The sequence below is a fragment of the Puma concolor genome, chromosome A1, assembly GCF_028749965.1.
Source record: "Puma concolor isolate L17-30 chromosome A1, mPumCon1.1.hap2, whole genome shotgun sequence".
Taxonomy (NCBI): Eukaryota; Metazoa; Chordata; class Mammalia; order Carnivora; family Felidae; genus Puma; species Puma concolor.
The window spans coordinates 43,501,811-43,519,839 of NC_141667.1; the positions used below are offsets into that span (position 1 = coordinate 43,501,811).

The 18,029-nt window shown below is 53.4% G+C and overlaps 1 protein-coding gene across 4 annotated transcripts in view; it reads right to left on the bottom strand.

Annotated features, from left to right (window-relative positions):
* Positions 1 to 18,029, bottom strand: part of CAMK2A (calcium/calmodulin dependent protein kinase II alpha) — a 63,128-nt gene that overhangs the window by 36,966 nt on the left and 8,133 nt on the right. For all 4 annotated transcript variants that reach the window (XM_086713060.1, XM_086714339.1, XM_025923625.2 and 1 more), the window contains exons 2-3: positions 12,158 to 12,252; positions 4,887 to 4,946 (exon numbers count right to left, since the gene is read on the bottom strand). In XM_086713060.1, coding sequence (XP_086569186.1) covers positions 4,887 to 4,946; positions 12,158 to 12,252 — 155 coding nt within the window. The remainder of the gene's footprint in view (positions 1 to 4,886; positions 4,947 to 12,157; positions 12,253 to 18,029) is intronic.

An 18,029-nucleotide genomic window follows, 5' to 3' on the forward strand; every position in this document is an offset into this window, starting at 1 on the left:
CACACTCACGTGAACACCTGTGTACCCCCCACTTGGGTTCTATCATTAATTTTATACTTGCTTCACTACGTTTCTACCCATTCCTCTACCTATTAACCTGTTTCCATTTTTTAAGGCAGTTCAAAGCAAAGGTAGGCTCGGTTTTTGAAATGTCTGTGTGCAGGGGCGCCTGGGTGGCGCAGTCGGTTAAGCGCCCGACTTCAGCCAGGTCACGATCTCGCGGTCCGTGAGTTCGAGCCCCGCGTCGGGCTCTGGGCTGATGGCTCGGAGCCTGGAGCCTGTTTCCGATTCTGTGTCTCCCTCTCTCTGCCCCTCCCCCGTTCATGCTCTGTCTCTCTCTGTCCCAAAAATAAATAAACGTTGAAAAAAAAAAAAATTAAAAAAAAAAAAAGAAATGTCTGTGTGCAGTGAAAAGAGCATCCTGTATATTCTGTGTGCAGAATCTGGCAACCCCGTATTGGTGCCCTGGCCAGGTCCCCTTTGGTAAGATGGGGTCGCCATCCTGCAGCTGCCAGGGGGGTTAGCTGCTAACAGCTCACATTGACCCCCTTCTCTGGAGAACTCCCCACTGCCTACAGAGCCACCTTGTGTACAAGGTTACCTGCAGCATTCAGCCAAGGACTGACTACTGTGGGAGGGCAGGGTCGGTGCTAAGGGGCAGTCTCCTTGCTTTAAGGAGGGACAACCCCAAGACAGGATTTATGTTCCAGTGTGTACGCCATACACACACCTGGAATCGGGTCAAAGTTAGACTTGACCTGAGGCCACACCCTTGCTCAATTTCTTCCCTTTTGCCATCGTGCTTCACCCAATTCCTTGCAGGTCTTCCATGGGAACACACCCTCGATAAATCACGAGAACCTGAATCCCTGCCTCAGGCTCCGCTTCTAAGAAACCTGACCTGAGATAATATGTATAGAAATACTCTCAGGTCATGATCTCACGGTCCGTGAGTTCGAGCCCCGCGTCAAGCTCTGTGCTGACAACTCAGAGCCTGGAGCCTGTTTCAGATTCTGTGTCTCCCTCTCTCTCTGACCGCCCCCCCCCCCCCCGTCATACTCTGTCTCTGTCTCAAAAATAAATAAACATTAAAAAAAATTAAAAAAAAAAAGAAATACTCGAGAAGGTACAGACATCATACATCATATGGAAACATGTATCATACAAAGTTAGCATTGATAGTGTAACAAGATAAAGTTTTTAAAAAGACCCTTTCCTTGGGGAGTAGACTCCTTATTGCCTACTCGGTTCCTGGCAGGCATGTGTGTTTTTAACTTCTCTTTCCTGAGCATGAGAAGCTCTGAGAAGCCAACCTGCGGTCAGAACCATCTCAGAATGGGCTTTTAGAACCGGGTCAAGAGGCATTTGAGAGGAGCTCCAAGAAGGCTGGGCTCCTTGATCTACCCTCTGACCGGAAGCCTCAGCCCCTTTAGAGAAGATTCTCAGGTTTCAGAGAAATGGACAAAATTGGGGGAGGGGGAGGGTCCTTCGGCATTGACTCTAGCTCAGATGGTACTTTTATGCTGATTTAAAAGGCTGCCCCTCTAAGAAGCCAGGCGACAGGAACACAGGCTGGATTCTAGCCCCCACCTGCATGAGGGCACTGGCGTTAGTCCCTGAGAGGAGGTGCCATCATAGCTACGAACCCAGGAGACAAGACACATTGAACCTCCCCTCCCATCCGTGAAGGCTACCCTGAGAAAAAAAAAAAAAAACTGAGTCCAAATCCAAAGAGGAAAGGAAATTTTCAAGAGCCGCCGCAGGGTGTGAAAGGGTCTCACCACCTGGTAGAGATTGACATGACTGTGGTCGTTGAGTTATGCTGTCAGTTTTTGACTTTTTAGAAATATTGTCATAGATCAAATAGATCTGTAACCTAGTTTTCATTTGTGTAGCTGAGCTCATGAATTTCTGACATGCCTTTCATATTTCCAACAGTTACCAGTTTTTTTCTTGGAAATTAGAGGCTGGTGCTTCTTACCTATCCAATGCCCCCTGACAACACATTCCTGATGTCCACTTGGGAAGCTAAAGAGAACGGCTGGGAACCTGGGCTCTGGAGTCAATCTTGCTGGGCTCACCTCCCAGCGCTGCCTCTTATAAGCTGTGCAGCTTTGGGCAAATTAGGTAACCTCTCTGATCCTCCTTTCCTACCAGTAGTGGTAACACTACTGGCCTGCTTTGGAAGTTAATCGATGATACTTGTAAAGCCCTCAATACAGTGCCCGGCACAGGGAAGAATCTTGATAAATGAAAACACCATCATCTTCATTATCCACCAGCCCCCCTTCTGTTGCCCACCCAAATCACTTGTGAAACTCTAAGGTTGTCCCCTACTCCCTGGGATGGCCCCCATCAGCAGGTGGTAATACAGAGTGTAGGGCACTGTCCCATGTGCATGGCACAGTTGGGCCGCCCTGTGCTAAGCCACGGCCTCCCTGACCTGGTCCCCTTGGGGCTGGGCACCGGCCACACACGGGCAGCAGCCAGTAAGCATGGCTAGAGACACCAAGCAGGCTGGCTAGGACTCAATCTAGCTTCTCCAGGCACGGACTTGCCTCGTGGGTTTTGCATCCACGGCTGTACCTCTTTGCATTTCTTTGGGCAGATTATAATCTATAATCTATTTAGAAGTGAGATATTTGGAGGCTCAGGAAGTAGCACCCTTCAGGGCCCTTCCAGCCCTAAGATAGCTCGGGTTCTTCCCCCGCGTCTTCCTGGTCTGGGTCTCAGCTCGGCTCTCCACTTCCCTGTGTATCAGCCACCCCCGCCCCTTCCTTTCCCCCTCCCCACCCCCATCCTCACTTCTTCCGCACATCCTCCACCCCTAGCAGAGGCCTTGGCACACAGTGGGGCCTTGGATGCCCTTGCTATCAGGTGAAGGAAGGAGTAAATGATTCAAAGATGACAACGATATTAGAGGTGACAGCCATCATTTCTGAGACTTCCCCATGTGCCAGGCTTGTGCTAAGTGCTTTACTTGCACTTTCTCATTTAACCCTCCAACAGCTGTAGAGGGTGGATATCATGATTACCCTCACAGAGGAGGATACCGAGGGTCAGAGAAGTTCAGAGCCTGCCCACACTCACACACCCAGTGAACAGCGGAGCTGGGATTTGACCCCACGTGTAAACCCCGTTCTCTTCACCGCCATGTTAAATATAGGGCCCCAAACTGTTGACCAAACACCTGGATGGCTCAGAGGAATGAGAATCGTGTGGAGGTTACATTTTCGGGTAAGGTGGTTTTGTGGAAAGGTGTGGACTGAGGAAAAAGGGGAACAGTCTCATGATAATACAGCACTTACCTCGGGACTGTCACTGTGCTATGCTCTATCTAATCATCACAACCCTAGGAGGTGGGTATCATTTCCATTTTCCAGCTGAGAAAACTGAGCTTCAGAGTGGTTAAGCAACGTGTCCGGGGTCACACAGCAATTAAGCAGCAAACCCAGGATTTCAGCTGCAGTCTGTCAGCCCCAGAGCCCATGACTACTGCTCCCCATGCACAGCTGGGAATGAGAGGGGGAAGGAGGTGCAAAGAGGAGGCAGCGTTGACCTGAGACAGCTGCAGCACACCCCCTTACACACACCCTTACACACACACACACACACACACACACACACACCACACACCACCTCCTTCCTCTGGGGCTGACAGGCTTTCTCAGAACCGTGGGACTTTATCGTCAGAGATCACTCACAATCCTGCCCGTCATACAGCTGGGGAGGTGGAGGCCCCGCCCAGGCAGGAGCCGGCCTAGGGCTGCACAGTGAGTCTGCAAGCAGGTCGGGGATCGGGGGTCCAACCAGCCTCGCTCCCCACCAGCTGCCTTGCTGCCCCTCTTCTGATTCTGGCCCTGGAGCCTCTGGCTGCTGTTTGCACGGCTCTGCTCCCCTTCCCTGGGCACAGGGAAGGGGAGGTGCCTTTTGGGTATAAATACCAGATGGAGATGCTTCTCTCCAGCAGGAGAGTTAACCCTTGGGGCTCTGGGCACAGAGAGATGCTTCCTCCCCACGGGCGAAGGCGTGGCGGCTGTCAGAGTTGGAATATTCCTCAGAGAGCACCTAGGCCTTAGTCCTCAAAGCGTGGTCTGGGAACCAGCAGCCTCGGCATCGCCTTGGAGCGTGTTAGAAACGCAAAACCTTGCCCCCCCGCCCCCAAACCCACTGAACCAGAATCTACCTTTTAACAAGATGCCCAGATGATCCAGAGGGTGCTTCCTTGTGAAGTTGGGGAGGAAAGTGGCTCAGAGAGGGAGGGGCTCCCACCCAAGGTCACACAGCCATTCCCTGACAGAACTCCATCTAGAATCTGCACTGCCTCCCCACGCCCCACCCCCAGCCGCCCAACTCAGAACCATGATGGGCAGAGATGCAGCCCCCCAATCATGTAAGGGAGAGGTGGGAGGCCAGCCAGTGACATGTGGTCTAGGCCCGGCCTCTCCTGGTGGCCTGGGCTCAGTCTACCCCGGGACCGGGGCCACCTTGGAGCCTGCCTCTGGGGGGCAAGCAGGCGGCTGGGCTAGGCAGGCGGCCCGGCCACAGTGCCAGGCTGACTCAGCATGGGGCAGGTTTGGGGAGTGGGGCGTGCTGGTCAAGGCCAAGCCTGGCCTATTTTCGTCTCTCTCAGAGCTTCGGGAGTTTTCCTGCAACAGCTTTTCCGAAGGAGGCTGCCGGCAGCTGCGTGGGCTGGGAGGAAGGGCCCCTTCTTCACCTTCCCCTCAACCAAGCTGGTCTCTGAGAAACGTGGAAACCATTAAAGGTACCCCCTTTCCCATAACGGGGGCCATGATGCCCAGAGAAGAGAGCAGCTGCCCTCCCAGCCCCCAAACACCCACCAGGCCGGGTGCCACCCACACCCCTCCCCCCTCCCCACAGCTCACCGATGTTGGGGTGCTTCAACAGGCGGCAGATGCGGGCTTCACGCTCCAGCTTCTGATGGTCTGAAACACAGATGCCCAGGTAAGTCCCGGGTGAGGGAGGAACCTTCCCCCACTCCATCTCTGCCTCTTCACAGCCTCTTATGATCTGCACCTGCCAGGGCAGCCCCTGGGCCCCGCCTGGAGAAGCTTGCCTCTCTGGCAGGGGCCCTGGGTCCTCCAGGAAGGCAGCGGGATGCAGCAGAAGGGGGAGAGACCAGGTTGCAGTGCCTCAGAAGTCCCTTCCTCTCTCTGGGCCTTGGTTCCCGGGGCTCTCAACTGAGGTACCTCCTAGAGCCACAACCACAGAGCCCGGAAGGGCCCCCCAGGGCAGGCCCCTGCCCCGCCCCCCGCCTTGCCCCTCCCATGGGGCTCCAGCTGGGACTGAACCACTGACAGGCACTCCTCCAGACCCACCCTGCACAACCCTCTCCCTTGGGCTTGGGGCCTTCACCCGTGTGGTTCTCTCAGCTTGGAACTTTCCCTTCCAATCTCCCGCCCGGCCATCATTGGCCATCACTCGTTCATCCCACCTGTCTTCAGATACACTTTCTCCTAGCAGCCTGTCCTGACTGCCAGGCTGGTAGGGGCCCCTCCTCTGGGTTCTCAGGGCCCCTGGACAACACATCCTACCTTGTCTCATGGACCGGGACCTTGTCTCGTGCCCTTAAGGGCAAAAACTTGGTCTCTGTTGTACCCTGGCATCTACCCAAATGCCTGGCACATAGTAGGTGCTCAAGAAATAATTGAAGTAAAGAATAAACCATTGAATGGAGAACCTTTCTAAAGGAGTCTGTATTTGCTCTGCAGGAGAAGAACCGTATTAATTTGCAGAGGCCACCCCCCTTACAGGGGACTCCGGACCAGGGACACAGAGAGCCCCAAAGAATCTGCAGTACAGAACCTGCATGTGACAGCATCGGGGCTTACCCAGAGCTCTTGCACCTGCTTTCCAGGACTTTTGTCCAAACCCCCAGGGAGAGAGGACTTGTTCAGAATCTGGCCCCTCTCCCCCACCATAGTCACTGACTCTGGGACTGCTGGGAACAATCATACCCATGACCCCCTTCCATCCCCCCAACGACCCTGTGCTGTGGGCATCCCTGTCCCCATTTTATGCATGTCTCCATCTCCTTTTGGGTGCTTTCCTCACAGTTCAGTAGTTGATGCCTTAATTTAAAACAACAACGACAACAACAACAAAAAGGGAGGCGGTAGCAAATCTACAAGATTTACTATGTGCCCCGTGCTGTGCAGGGCACCTTTTTTTTTTTTTAATTTTTTTTTTTAACGTGTATTTATTTTTGAGACAGAGAGAGACAGAGCGTGAACAGGGGAGGGGCAGAGAGAGAGGGAGACACAGAATCTGAAGCAGGCTCCAGGCTCTGAGCTGTCAGTACAGAGCCCGACGCGGGGCTCGAACTCACGGACCGTGAGATCATGGCCTGAGCCAAAGTCGGCGCTGAACCGACCAAGCCACCCAGGCGCCCCTACAGGGCACTTTTATATGCATCTCAAGTGCTTACAACCGCCCTTTGAGGGAGGTGCTGTCACGTTCTGGCTTTACAGAGGAGGAGACAGAGGAACAGGGACGTTAAATACCTGGCTCAGAATCACAACTGTGGTGATCAGTGGAGCCACACTTTGTACCCAGGCAGGCAGACTCCGGGGAGGAGCTTTAAAACCCTGTATTATACTGTTCTCCGCACTCTGACTCATTGCCACCCCCTCCACCTGCCCCCAATTTCTGAATGGGAAAATCGAGGCCCATGCCAGGGAACTCACGCAGATACTCAGAGGCAGAGCCAGGACTAGAACCCAGTCCCTGAATAGCCCCTTCAGGGCAGGCAGGCACCAAGGAAGATTATAAGGATGAAGCAAGTCCCAGCTCTTGTCCCCAGGCAGCCAGCTCCGCTTTCCCCTGCCTCTTTATTAGAGCAATCACTATTAGAGCAATCACAGCCATCCTCCATGGGCTGCAGAAGCCAAGATCAATACTGAAATGTGGCTTTTTCATCAGCAAAGCAATTAAGTCCAATCCTGTTTCCATAGAGCGTAAGCTCAGCTCCCCAGCTGAAGGTGGACTACAGGCTGGGGAAGGGGAGGTTGTGCACACTGGGGGGCTTCCCCTGGCCCCCCGTGCTTCCCAGCCTCCTTTCATATCTTCCAGGGCGGGGGCAGGCCGATTCCCACACAGAAGAGGGGGATACCCAGATCACACCGCATTGCAACTTCCAGCGCTAGAAGCATTAATTTGTTGAATTTACGTAAACATATAGGTTTTCCAATGGTTTTCGTAACTGTGAAATGCTTTTATTTTCTAACATTCCTCGAAGAATGTAGGGACTGTGTTTCTCTTGACCTCTGAGGACTTGCTCTGTTATGTAGGTAAGGAAACTGAGGCCCAGTGATGAAAAGGGCAATCCCTTTATCAAAATCACTCGGGGGCACCTGGGTGGCTCAGTCGGTTAAGCATCTGACTTCAGCTCAGATCATGACCTCATGGTTCGTGGGTTCAGGCCCCGCATCGGGTTCTTTGCTGGAGGCTCAGAGCCTGGAGCCTGCTTTGGATTCTGTCTTGGGCTCTCTCTGCCCCTCCCCTGCTTGTGTTCTGTATTTCTGTCTCTAAAATGAGTAAACATTAAAAAAAAAATTTTTTTTTAATCACTCAGTAGGGTGGTCAAGCCTTCTTAGTACTCAGAGCTTTGAGGAACTGCTCCTGGATGCTGTCCCTAATGCAGCCAATAGTCCTTGGCAGTGAAGAACCTCTTATTAAAATATCAATTAGTTGCTGTCACTTCCTGGCTTCAAACCCATCAACAGTCCCTAGTGTACTTATAATCCAAACTCCTCACCACAACCAGCCAGACCCTGCTGGGTCCTGCCTCATCTCAGCCTTGGAGCTTCAGCCACAGTGGCTGCCTCCTTTCTGACCTCAGGCACACCAAGCCCCTTCCCACCCCCGGGCCTTTGCATTCGCCCCGTGCCTTCTGCCTAGAATGCCCTTCTCCTGGGTCTTCTCATGGCTGCCTCCTTCTCCCCTGGCAGGTCTAGCACAACGTCACCTCTTCAGAGGTGCCTTTTCTGAGTGTCCCCTTGCCCCATCACTTTCCCACTGCCCTGTCTTCTTTATAACACTCCTTGCTACCTGAAGTTATCCAGTTTATTTATATGTTCAGTGTTATTTTCAGTCTTCCCCCTTAGAAAATGGGTGCGGTGAGAGCAAGACCTTGTCTGTCAGTCGCTGCCGTGCTCCCGGGCCCCAGAGCCACTAAGCAGCTTGTCCAAAGTCCCATAGCTAAGAAATGGCAGCGCTGGGATTTCAGCCCATGTTAATAATTACTATACTATATATCGCCTCCCATTCTTATAATTAATTAATTGACAAATCAATCCATCCAGCTCAGTATAGTCCCACAATGGTGAAGCCTCCTGCCCAGGTACTTGGAAGGATTAGCCCCAATGCCCACTACAATACCTTGTGAACCTTCTCCCCCACTCCCTGGGGGCAGATCTCTAGGGTGTTGGGGTTAAGGGGTCCTACCTTGCCCAGGAGCTGGGCAGGCAAGGGTGAGTGGAAGTAAGGTTCAGGGTGAGGTTCCTGGGGCCAGATAGCACCAGAAGGGCAGGGCAAGACAGAGCAGGGCATGGGGGCAGGCTGGAAGTCTGTGCCTGCAGAGGGGGTGGGCTCCAGCAGGCAGGTGGGCAGTGGGACTCTGGCCGGAGGCACAGGACAAGAACCAGGGGGAAAAAATAGACTTCAGAGTCTTGCAAGAGGAAATGCCCCCACCCTCTGTAGGGCCTCAACAGGGTTCCTGATCCTGGGGGGGGTTAGAGAAATAACCCTAAGAAGCAACAGTGCCAGGCAGGGGTGGGGAGTAAGACAAGGAAGACGGGAGAGAGGTGTCTTACTGCCTACTTCCCATCACGGACCTCAGGGGTAGCCTGAATGAGCTCATGCCGCGTCCTGGGACTGGTCGCCAGGGAGCCAAGGAAGTGACCCCTGAGCACTCGGATAGAGAGTGGGTACTGTGAAGGTGTCTGTACCCCAGTCAGTCTCCCCTGGCTGTGCCAGCCACATCCATGTGCCCAGCGTGCCCTAAAATGTTTATGAATTTTTCTTCTTCTTTTTTTTTTTTTTTAATGCTTATTTATTTATTTTTGAGAGAGAGAGGGAAACAGAGGATCCCAAGCATGGTCAACACAGAGCCCGACATGGGGCTCGAGCTCACGAACTGCGAGACCGTGCCCTGAGCCAAAGTCACGAGTCGGCTGCTTACCCGACTGAGCCACCCAGGCGCCCCTAATGACTTTTTTCTGTGTGCTGGGTGAGGCTGGGGCTAGGAAGCATCTGGAGCCCCCGGCAGGGAGTTCTCCCCGGGCATATACTAGCTATCATCACTGCTGATAGGAGTCTGGGCCTCACCTACTGAATCCAACCCTCCAGGGTAGAAATAGGGCAGCTGCATTTTTTTAACCGCTCCCAAGGGGATTCAGCAGCACTTGGGACAGGCAAAATTTGTACTTTCTGTTCCATGTCTTTATGGCTCCTGGGAACCGTTTATACTATAAGTATCTTATTTAAAAGAGTAGTTTTGGGGCGCCTGGGTGGCTCAGTGGGTTAAGCGTCCAACTCTCGATTTCAGCTCAGGTCATGATCTCATCGATCGTGAGTCTGAGCCCCATGTCGGGCTTAGCGCTGACAAGGAGCCTGCTTGAGGTTCTCTCTCTCCTCTCTCTCCCTGCCTCTCCCCTGCGCTCTTTCTCTCTCACTCTCAAAATAAATAAACATTTCTTTTTTTAAAAGAGTAGTTTTAAAATACATGCAAGAAAACATCTCCTGGGCTGGGGAGCCATGCAACAGCAGGAGAGGCTGACCCTGGTGGGGAAGGGGAAGGGGAAGCCACAGCCCCCGCCCAGGGGAGGACGGATGCTTCGGGTGGGCATGGCCCCTGCGGGGAGCTGCCAAAGTCACTGGGAGTGCCAGCAGGAGAAGCTTAGGGTACGTTGCCAAATATTCAGCATCACACTGCTCCCCACCCCGGGCACCATGAGTGGCAAACAAAGAAACCCGTGAAAAGCCGCTCTTCTCCCCTCCCGCTGGGGACAGGAGCGTTGGCAGTTGGCAGACTTCTTTGAGAAGGTTCCCCGGAGAACCTCCCCACTCCCACCCTCCACGCTCACCTAGGCCTGGACCACCTTCCTCTGAGGACGTCAGAGCCTCAACAAATCGCCAGAGAATGACAGGGTGCCTGGCAGTTTCCTCCTGGCACGGCCCAGAGTCTATACTGCCCGAGGAATGCTTAGTCCTACCTTCCAGAAAAGAGGCAATGCCCTTTCCATTCTCCCCCATAAACATCTGTCTCTTCCTGTCAGTGTGTGTGTGTGTGTGTGTGTGTGAGAGAGAGAGAGAGAGAGAGAGAGGGCAGTGAACTGCCCAAGAGCCCCAGCATCAAGGGAAGACACTGGTTCCTGACCCTCCCTCATTTTGGAGCTACCTCAACTTGCCATCCCGAGTCATGGCTCTAATCTTGCCCCCACTGTATCTCAGGGATTGGGACGTCTCCTTTGATCACTAGAGACATAAAGCACAGAGAGGGCACTAGAGTGCCACTAGTCACACAGCATGCAAGGCAAACCCCAGCATTCCTGTGGCCTTCCTGCCCGCCCTGACCCCTGCCCCTGGCTCTGGCTCCGGACTTTCCACAGGTGTCACCCTTCCACACCAGCTTTCAAGCTGAATGTGTGCCATCCTGGCAGGTTCAGGGACCCTCAGAGAATCCACACACACACACCCCCAGCCTCTTCTCCCAGCAGGACACTGGCTGCCTATGGGGGAACTCAGTGACTAGGAGAAAGTGCTGGGCTCCCAGCAGCACTGAGCCGGGGGATGAAAGGCAGCAACACACGGTCAACACAGGGCCCGCTGGGAGGCCTGCGGGGGACAATGTGAACATCCTGTAACAGCCTCCGTGAACCCCACACCTGCTGGGCTCCAGCCCAGACGCAGCTGCTGCCTATGCCGGGCAAACCCCTGGACACTATGCCAGCCCCTCACTCGACGTCCCCCAGGCTGCACCTGCACCCGCCTCACCCAACAGAATTCCCTTCGCCTCCAGGGAACCCCCAAGGCAGCTAGACACCATTCAGAGCAGGAATTGGAGTTTTGAAGATAACCTTCCCCAACCCACTGACTATGGTTACTGCCCTTCCCGCTCTAACCACGTGCTCAGGGCAAGAAGCAAGGCTCCTGGGCAGGCTTTCCAGGTTCCAGTGTCCACACGGATCACCAGTGCACCTTGTTAAAATGCACATCCTGATTCCTTAAGTCTAGAAACAAGAAGCCTTTCTAACGATCTCCTGGTGACGCGGATGCTGCTTGTCTAGGACCATTTCCGAACTGGAATGACCCGGGGATCTCTTCCAAACCCAGGTCCCACCTCACACGGATTAAATCACAACCTCGGTGGGTAGGAGCCAGGCGTCAGGAGTTTTGGAAGCTCTCCGGGGGTCCCGGGGTGAGGACAGTTTGGGGAGCCACCGTTCTAGGGAAAATTTAGGGATAAGAGAGTGGATTTGCGTGGCTGAAGCAGAATGTACTTGGCGTTAGCTGGCCTCTGGTAGAGCACTGGGATGTGTTGGGTGCTATCCTAGGTACTGGGGATAGCAGGGACTGAGACCCATCCCTACCCTCTTGGAGCTTAGAGTCAAGAGGCAAGATGGATGTGAAATCAGGGACCAAGTCAGTCAATGGGATAAGTCCAGGTTGGGGTAAAGCCACAAAGGTAAACAGTAATAACATATAAAATAGGGGAGACCCCTCAGATTTGGGGGTCAGGGAAGCCTCTCAAAGGATGGGACATTGAGCTGCGACCTGAAGATTTAGAAAGGATCAGGCTTGTAAAAGGAGCCAGGTGAGGGAGTCCCAGCAGAGGGAATGGTGGGTGCAGAGGTCTGGAGATGAGACAGGGAGCGAGTGGCAGAAAAGCGGGGAAAGGAAGTCCTACCTGGAGCCTTTGCCTTCATCTGGGTGGGAGGCAGAGAGGCCATGGCCTCCGGTCTAGATCCCCGGAGGAAGGAAAATGGAGGGGTCTGCGCTCATAATACCCACAGGAGGAAGCAGCTCCCTCCTGCAGCATCACCCAGGGGGACAGACCCAGGTCCTGGCTCTAACCCAAGGGGTAGAGGGTAGCAAGAGCCCCAGAGGGCGGGCGAGGCATAGGTCTGCTACCTACCTCTGGCCGACAGCTTCTTGGTGTTGATGATCTTAGCAGCATACTCCTGGCCAGCCAGCACCTTCACACACCTGCGCACCACCGAGAAGGCTCCCCTGGAAGGACAGAGAAGGCGCAGGGGGTAAGGAAGGGCCCAAGGGACGCATCGCTGGGACAGACCAAAGCCCATGCGTCTGCACCATGCTGGCTAGGGAGACCTCCTGCGGGGTTGCAGGAGCTCCCGGGGACAACTGTGGCCTGACTCGGGGACGGGGGAGGGCTGGAGACCCGGGAGAACCACTGGTAGCAGATTATCAGGGCCTTGGCCTCACGAGAGACGAACCTTGCAGAGTTGTAATAAGTCGGGCTCTCCAAGTTGTAAAACATTAGAATCGTGTAGTGTGAGAATCATAGCATCCCGGTCTCTGAAAGATTTTACTGTTTCATTCTTTGAGTAGGTAACACATCAACACGGTTCAACGTTCAAAAGATTGGAAAGACTCCCTCCCACCCCTGTACCCCAGTCTCCGAGGTCCCGTCCCCAGGGACAGCTAGTGTTACCAGGTCCTTGAGCAGCTGTCCACAAATACTCTCCCCCACACAAAGGTACTGGAACTTGCAGACCATTCTGCACCCTCCTTTTTTTTTTTTAATTTTTTTTTTCAACGTTTATTTATTTTGGGACAGAGAGAGACAGAGCATGAACGGGGGAGGGGCAGAGAGAGAGGGAGACACAGAATCGGAAACAGGCTCCAGGCTCCGAGCCATCAGCCCAGAGCCCGACGCGGGGCTCGAACTCACGGACCGCGAGATCGTGACCTGGCTGAAGTCGGACGCTTAACCGACTGCGCCACCCAGGCGCCCCACTCCTTTTTTTTTTTAAAGTCTATTTGTGTATTTTGAGAAAGAGATGGGGAGATGGTGAGCAGGGGAGGGGCAGAGAGAGAGAGGGAGAGAGAGAATCCCAAGCAGGCTCTGTGCTGTCGACGCAGAGCCCGACCCGAGCCTCCAAACCACAAGCTGTGGGATCATGACCTGAGCAGAAACCAAGAGTCGGACGCTTAACCGACTGAGCCACCCAGACACCCCTTCACCCTACCTTTTTTCGGTAGATATCTTGGAGATACTCTTTCCAGATTGTGTATGTTACAAGAGGGGTACCTGGGTGGCTCAGTTGGTTGAGCATCCGACTCTTGATCTCGGCTCAGGTCATGATCCCACAATTCGTGGGTTCGAGTCCCATGCCAGGTGTAGAGCCTGCTCGGGATTCTCTCTCTCCTTCTCTCTCTGCCCCTACCCTGCTCTCTCTCTCTTTCTCTTTCTCTCTCTCAAAAATAAACAAAGATTTTAAAAATCTTGAAAAAACACAAAAAACAAATCGTCACATAAAGAGCTCCTCATTATTTATTCATATGGCTGTCCTATAATTTACCTAGCCAGTCCCCTATCACTGGGCAATTAGGTTAGTTCAAACCATATTACAAACAATGACTAACCTTCTATGTGTGCCTTAGAATTACTTTTGTCTTGTGTGCAGCTGTCTGTGGATAAACTTTGAGAAACGGTGTTCCTTGGTCAAAGGGTAGGTGTTATCGGTAATTTCAACAGATAATGAGAGATTATCCATCTTAGAGATTGTACCAGCCTACTTTCTCTAGTATGTGAGGGGACCATTTCCCTCGCCCACGTCAACAGTGTATCATCAAGCTTTTTTGTCTTTGCTAGTGAGACAGGTGGAAACTGGCAACTAAGCGTAGATTTGATCTGTGAGTCTCATATTGATGAAGGCTGAGCCTCTTTTCACATGTTTTAAGAGGCTTCTGAGACTTGACCCTCAAAGTATCAGTGGCTGGGGAAAAAATCTGGAGCGAGGGTTAAGTTTCAGCACTTGCATGGGGACATTGATTACTGCCATGTGGAGTGTGGCCCATGTCCCAGATTGTTCAACTTTTTGAGAAAAGCCAGAAGTCTGGATATGTATGTGAAAATTCCCAATTTTTAAAGACTGGCACCTTATTCTTGAAAATAATTTTTTTAAACAGAGGATCTGGCCAAACAAAACTAGTTTGAGGGTTAGATCTTGTAGCCAAGAACTATGTCATACCCCCTCCCACAAAGGTCATCTGGTCCAACTCCTTCATGTCACAGACGATAAACCTTTCCTGCCCCTAAGGAGCTGGACACTGACCGTAGGCACCACCCTTAGCCCCCTAACCACAGACTAAAGGCAAGAAGCAAGTCTCTGGACAGGCTTTCCCAATTTTATTTTATTTTATTTTAATTTTTATTTTGCATTTGAGAGAAAGAGAGAGAGAGAGAGAGAGACCATGCACAAGCGGGGTGGGGGGTGGGTCAGAGGGAGACAAAGAGAGAAAATCTTAAGCAGACTTCACGCTCATCGCGGAGCCCAGCGCAAGGTTCGGTCCCAGACCCTGGGATCAAGACCTGAGATGAAATCAAGGGTCAACCCTCAGTGCTCAACAGCCACCCAGGTGCCCATCCCAGTTTTAAGGTGTATGTGAATCACCAGGGTGTCTTATCGAAATGCAGAGTCGGGTTCCTTAAGTCAGGGGTAGAGCTCAAGACTCTGGGAGCTCAGTGTAGAAGACTCGAGAAGCTAGCTGTAGGCAGGGCTGGGTCTGGAACTCTGGTATTTGCTCTCCCTCACCAAGGGAGCCCGCCACACCCAGGTTCCTGACGTGGCCACATCCTCCAACGCTGATGCCCTATCCTCAGCATACAGGTAGGTCCAAGCCCAGGAGGCCTGCAGGCTGGCACAGACACCCTCCCTACATACACCCTGGGCCCGGTGTCACTGGTTTCGCGTCTGGGCAGCATGAAAGGAGAGGGTGGGAGACTGAGGAGGGATGAGGAAGAAAGTGCCAGGAGGGGGCTGGAGACCAGGAAATGTGACCTCTAGAAAAGCCCTAGAAGGCCAGAATTCCTGGGCAAGTAGAAAGTCTCACACAGCAATGGACCTTCCTTGAGGTGGGCACCACGCTGTCCCCCCCCAACCCCCCCCTACACACACACACCCAGGAAAGCAGCAAGACCCGGGTGCCTGGCCTGTGCTCCCAGAGCACTCCACACCCACCCATCTAGCCCAAGTTCACGGCTGGTTGCTTCTCCTGTCCCTCCCACCTGACGGTAAGTTCCTGAGGGCCAGGACTTCCACTTGCTCCTCCACGGGCCTGTGCCCGGGGAACCCAATGTCTACTGCCCATCGGGCTTCCATAAATGTTACTTGCAGAAATAGGAGGTGGATTGAATTCGCAGTGGGAGGGACTGAAACGAGACCGGGAAGGGGATTTTCCATCGGAAGTGTTAGGAATAGGAACAGGCATCTGAAGAAGGTAGGGCACAACTCATCTCTCAAAGAGACGACAGACAGACAGGCGGACGGGCCTAAAGACCTTCAGGTCCCTGCCCAGCTGGAGTCCACGATTCTCAAAGGCCCCAAGGGACAGAGTGTTTAAGGTGGCCCCTCTGGGAAAGGTTGGAGAGCCCCAGTGAGATCAGGGGGCAGGGAAGGAGAGAGGCTGTAAGCTCCTGAGTGCAGGGTGGAGTCTTGCCCCAGTGACCAGCATCTAGCCCATGTCCGGTCTGGAGCCTGGAGTTCAATTAATGTGGGAGCGAGGGATGGAGGGATGGAAGGGTGGTGGGAGGAAGACAGGAACAGAGGGATAGATATAATTTCTCCACTAAAGAAATAAATGCTAAGTAAGAGGTAGAAAAAACTAAGTAAAAAAATCCATTCCAGGTAAAGACCTTAGACCAATGGTTGCCAAACTGCTTGCTCAGGAATCCCCTGGGGGTATTTTTAAAATACATATTCCAAGGCCCCATCCAGACCTACCAAATCAGAACCTCTGGGCAGAGGCACAGGGGATCTGTGTTTTCACTGAACACACGGGTTCAGGTGATAGTTTCCCAGCCAACTGGGCTGTCCTTCCTGCCCTCTGCGGGAGTCCTCCTAGATGCCCTGTCTCCGGACATCAGCACTGAAGGGGCTGGCACATGTACTTCTGTGCAGGGTGGCTTGACAGGCGTGTGAACCTGGGCTCTGCGTCAGGAGCTGAGAACCTAGGAGCCACAGCTATAAAACAGTAGAAGGCACATTCGCTAAACTTCCTCCCTGGAACACAGCGCCAAGCTTTTGGGTAAGTCTCAGCTTCTAGCTGGGGGTCCTAACTAGGTTCTAACATGGGGAGGGCTGCTGCAGGGGCCATGTACCCCCTGAAGGACATCCTGCGCCTCTGAAAGTAGGTATGTGCATTTTTTTCTGGGGCAAGGATGCATAGCTTTTAGCAGCAGCTCAGAGGGAGGAGTTTATCAAAACCAGTTCAGAGCTACTGGTCCAGAGGGCACCAGCCTCCCACGTACCCAGAAGGCATCCTCCTTTCAAATGCATGTGCACCACTAAGCTCCTTCTTGAACACAGCAGCCCTGTGAAGTTGGGGCCGGCAGGTCGATGGGCAGGAGCTTGGAAACAGGACAGGGCAGAGAGGGGAGGAGGCCAAGATGGGGAGGTCAGCATGGAAGGGAGTGACCAGGGGTCCCGAGAGGAAGGGAAAGCAGGTCACAGAACGTGGTCAGGGAGGGGTGTGTCTGTGAGACAGACAGACCCAGAAGGGACAGAATCGCAGCTCTCAGCCCTGCTGGGAGGTCTTGGGCAGGGGTCTGCCCCAACACAGGCCTCCCCTTCTTTATCTGCAGCACGGGAGTTGGGGTGTGGATGAGGCGAAATAGCACAGAGCCCTCTCCATCTTTAATATTCTACACCAGCACCGTCCAACAGAATGTTCTGGGACGGTGGAAATATTCCGTGTCGTCCAACGCGGCAGCCGCTAGCTTCATATGGTCATAGAGCACTTGCAATGCGGCTCGGAGGACTGAAGAACTGAATTTTTTATTTTATTTCATTCGAACAGCTATACGTGGCTAGTGACCACCGTGTTGGATGGCGAAGTTCTAGAAGAACAGGCATTCCCGAACCAGACCAACCAGAGTTCAAATCGTGGTGCCGCCACTCACCAGCAAGCCCCTTAACCTCACTAAGCCTGTTTCCTCCCTTGTAAAGTGTAGCCAGGAATAGTACTCACCCTGTGCAGTTGTTTCAAGGATTCAATGAGATAATAAGGTATGCAATAGCTTTAGCACAGTCCCTGGAGTCTAGTAAATGCTCAAGAAACATCGCCTTTTATAGGCATCATTATCTACGAAGTGATGAGAACAGCTGGCTTCATCAGAAACAAAATGGACCCCGTTTGCCAAGCTCAGAGAAGGAGGAAGTCAGGAGAGGAGGTTGTGGGGGCCACGGTGAGGAGGGGAAGGGCTGCTCCCCAGGGCAGAGCAGCGTGCCCCTGTGGGGGCGGGGGGGGGTGGTGGGGAGGCACAGGCAGGCAGGGAGGCCCTGCTCTCCAACAGACAGATGGAGAGGGCACGGTGAGAGTGGGTCCAGCATGGCTGAGAATGTGGGAACGTGCTAATGGGCCGTGAAAAGCAAGATTCACACTGGGAAATTGCTTTCTGGCTGCCTGGCAGGCTCGGTGTCCTGGGAGTTGCTGGCTGTCAGCCCACGGGGGGCTCACCACTCTCTCTGGCCTGAACCAGCCCAGAATGCTGACGTTGAAGCCAGGTGAGCACGGGGAGCATTCGAGGGGGGGCTTGAGAGACCTGGGGCCTCACCCAGCTTGGCTACCAGCTTCTTATCCTCTGGGCCTCAGTTTCCCCATTTGAAAGATGGGGATGAGGACCCTCAGTCACACTTCCCCCTGGGCCATTTGGGAGAAGTCTCTCCTACACAGGGATGGGGAGAGGTTCCTGCTTCCAAGACAACTTCCTCTAAAGTAAACCTCCCCACCTTTACCCCGAGCTGCCCAGAGCCCAGGGC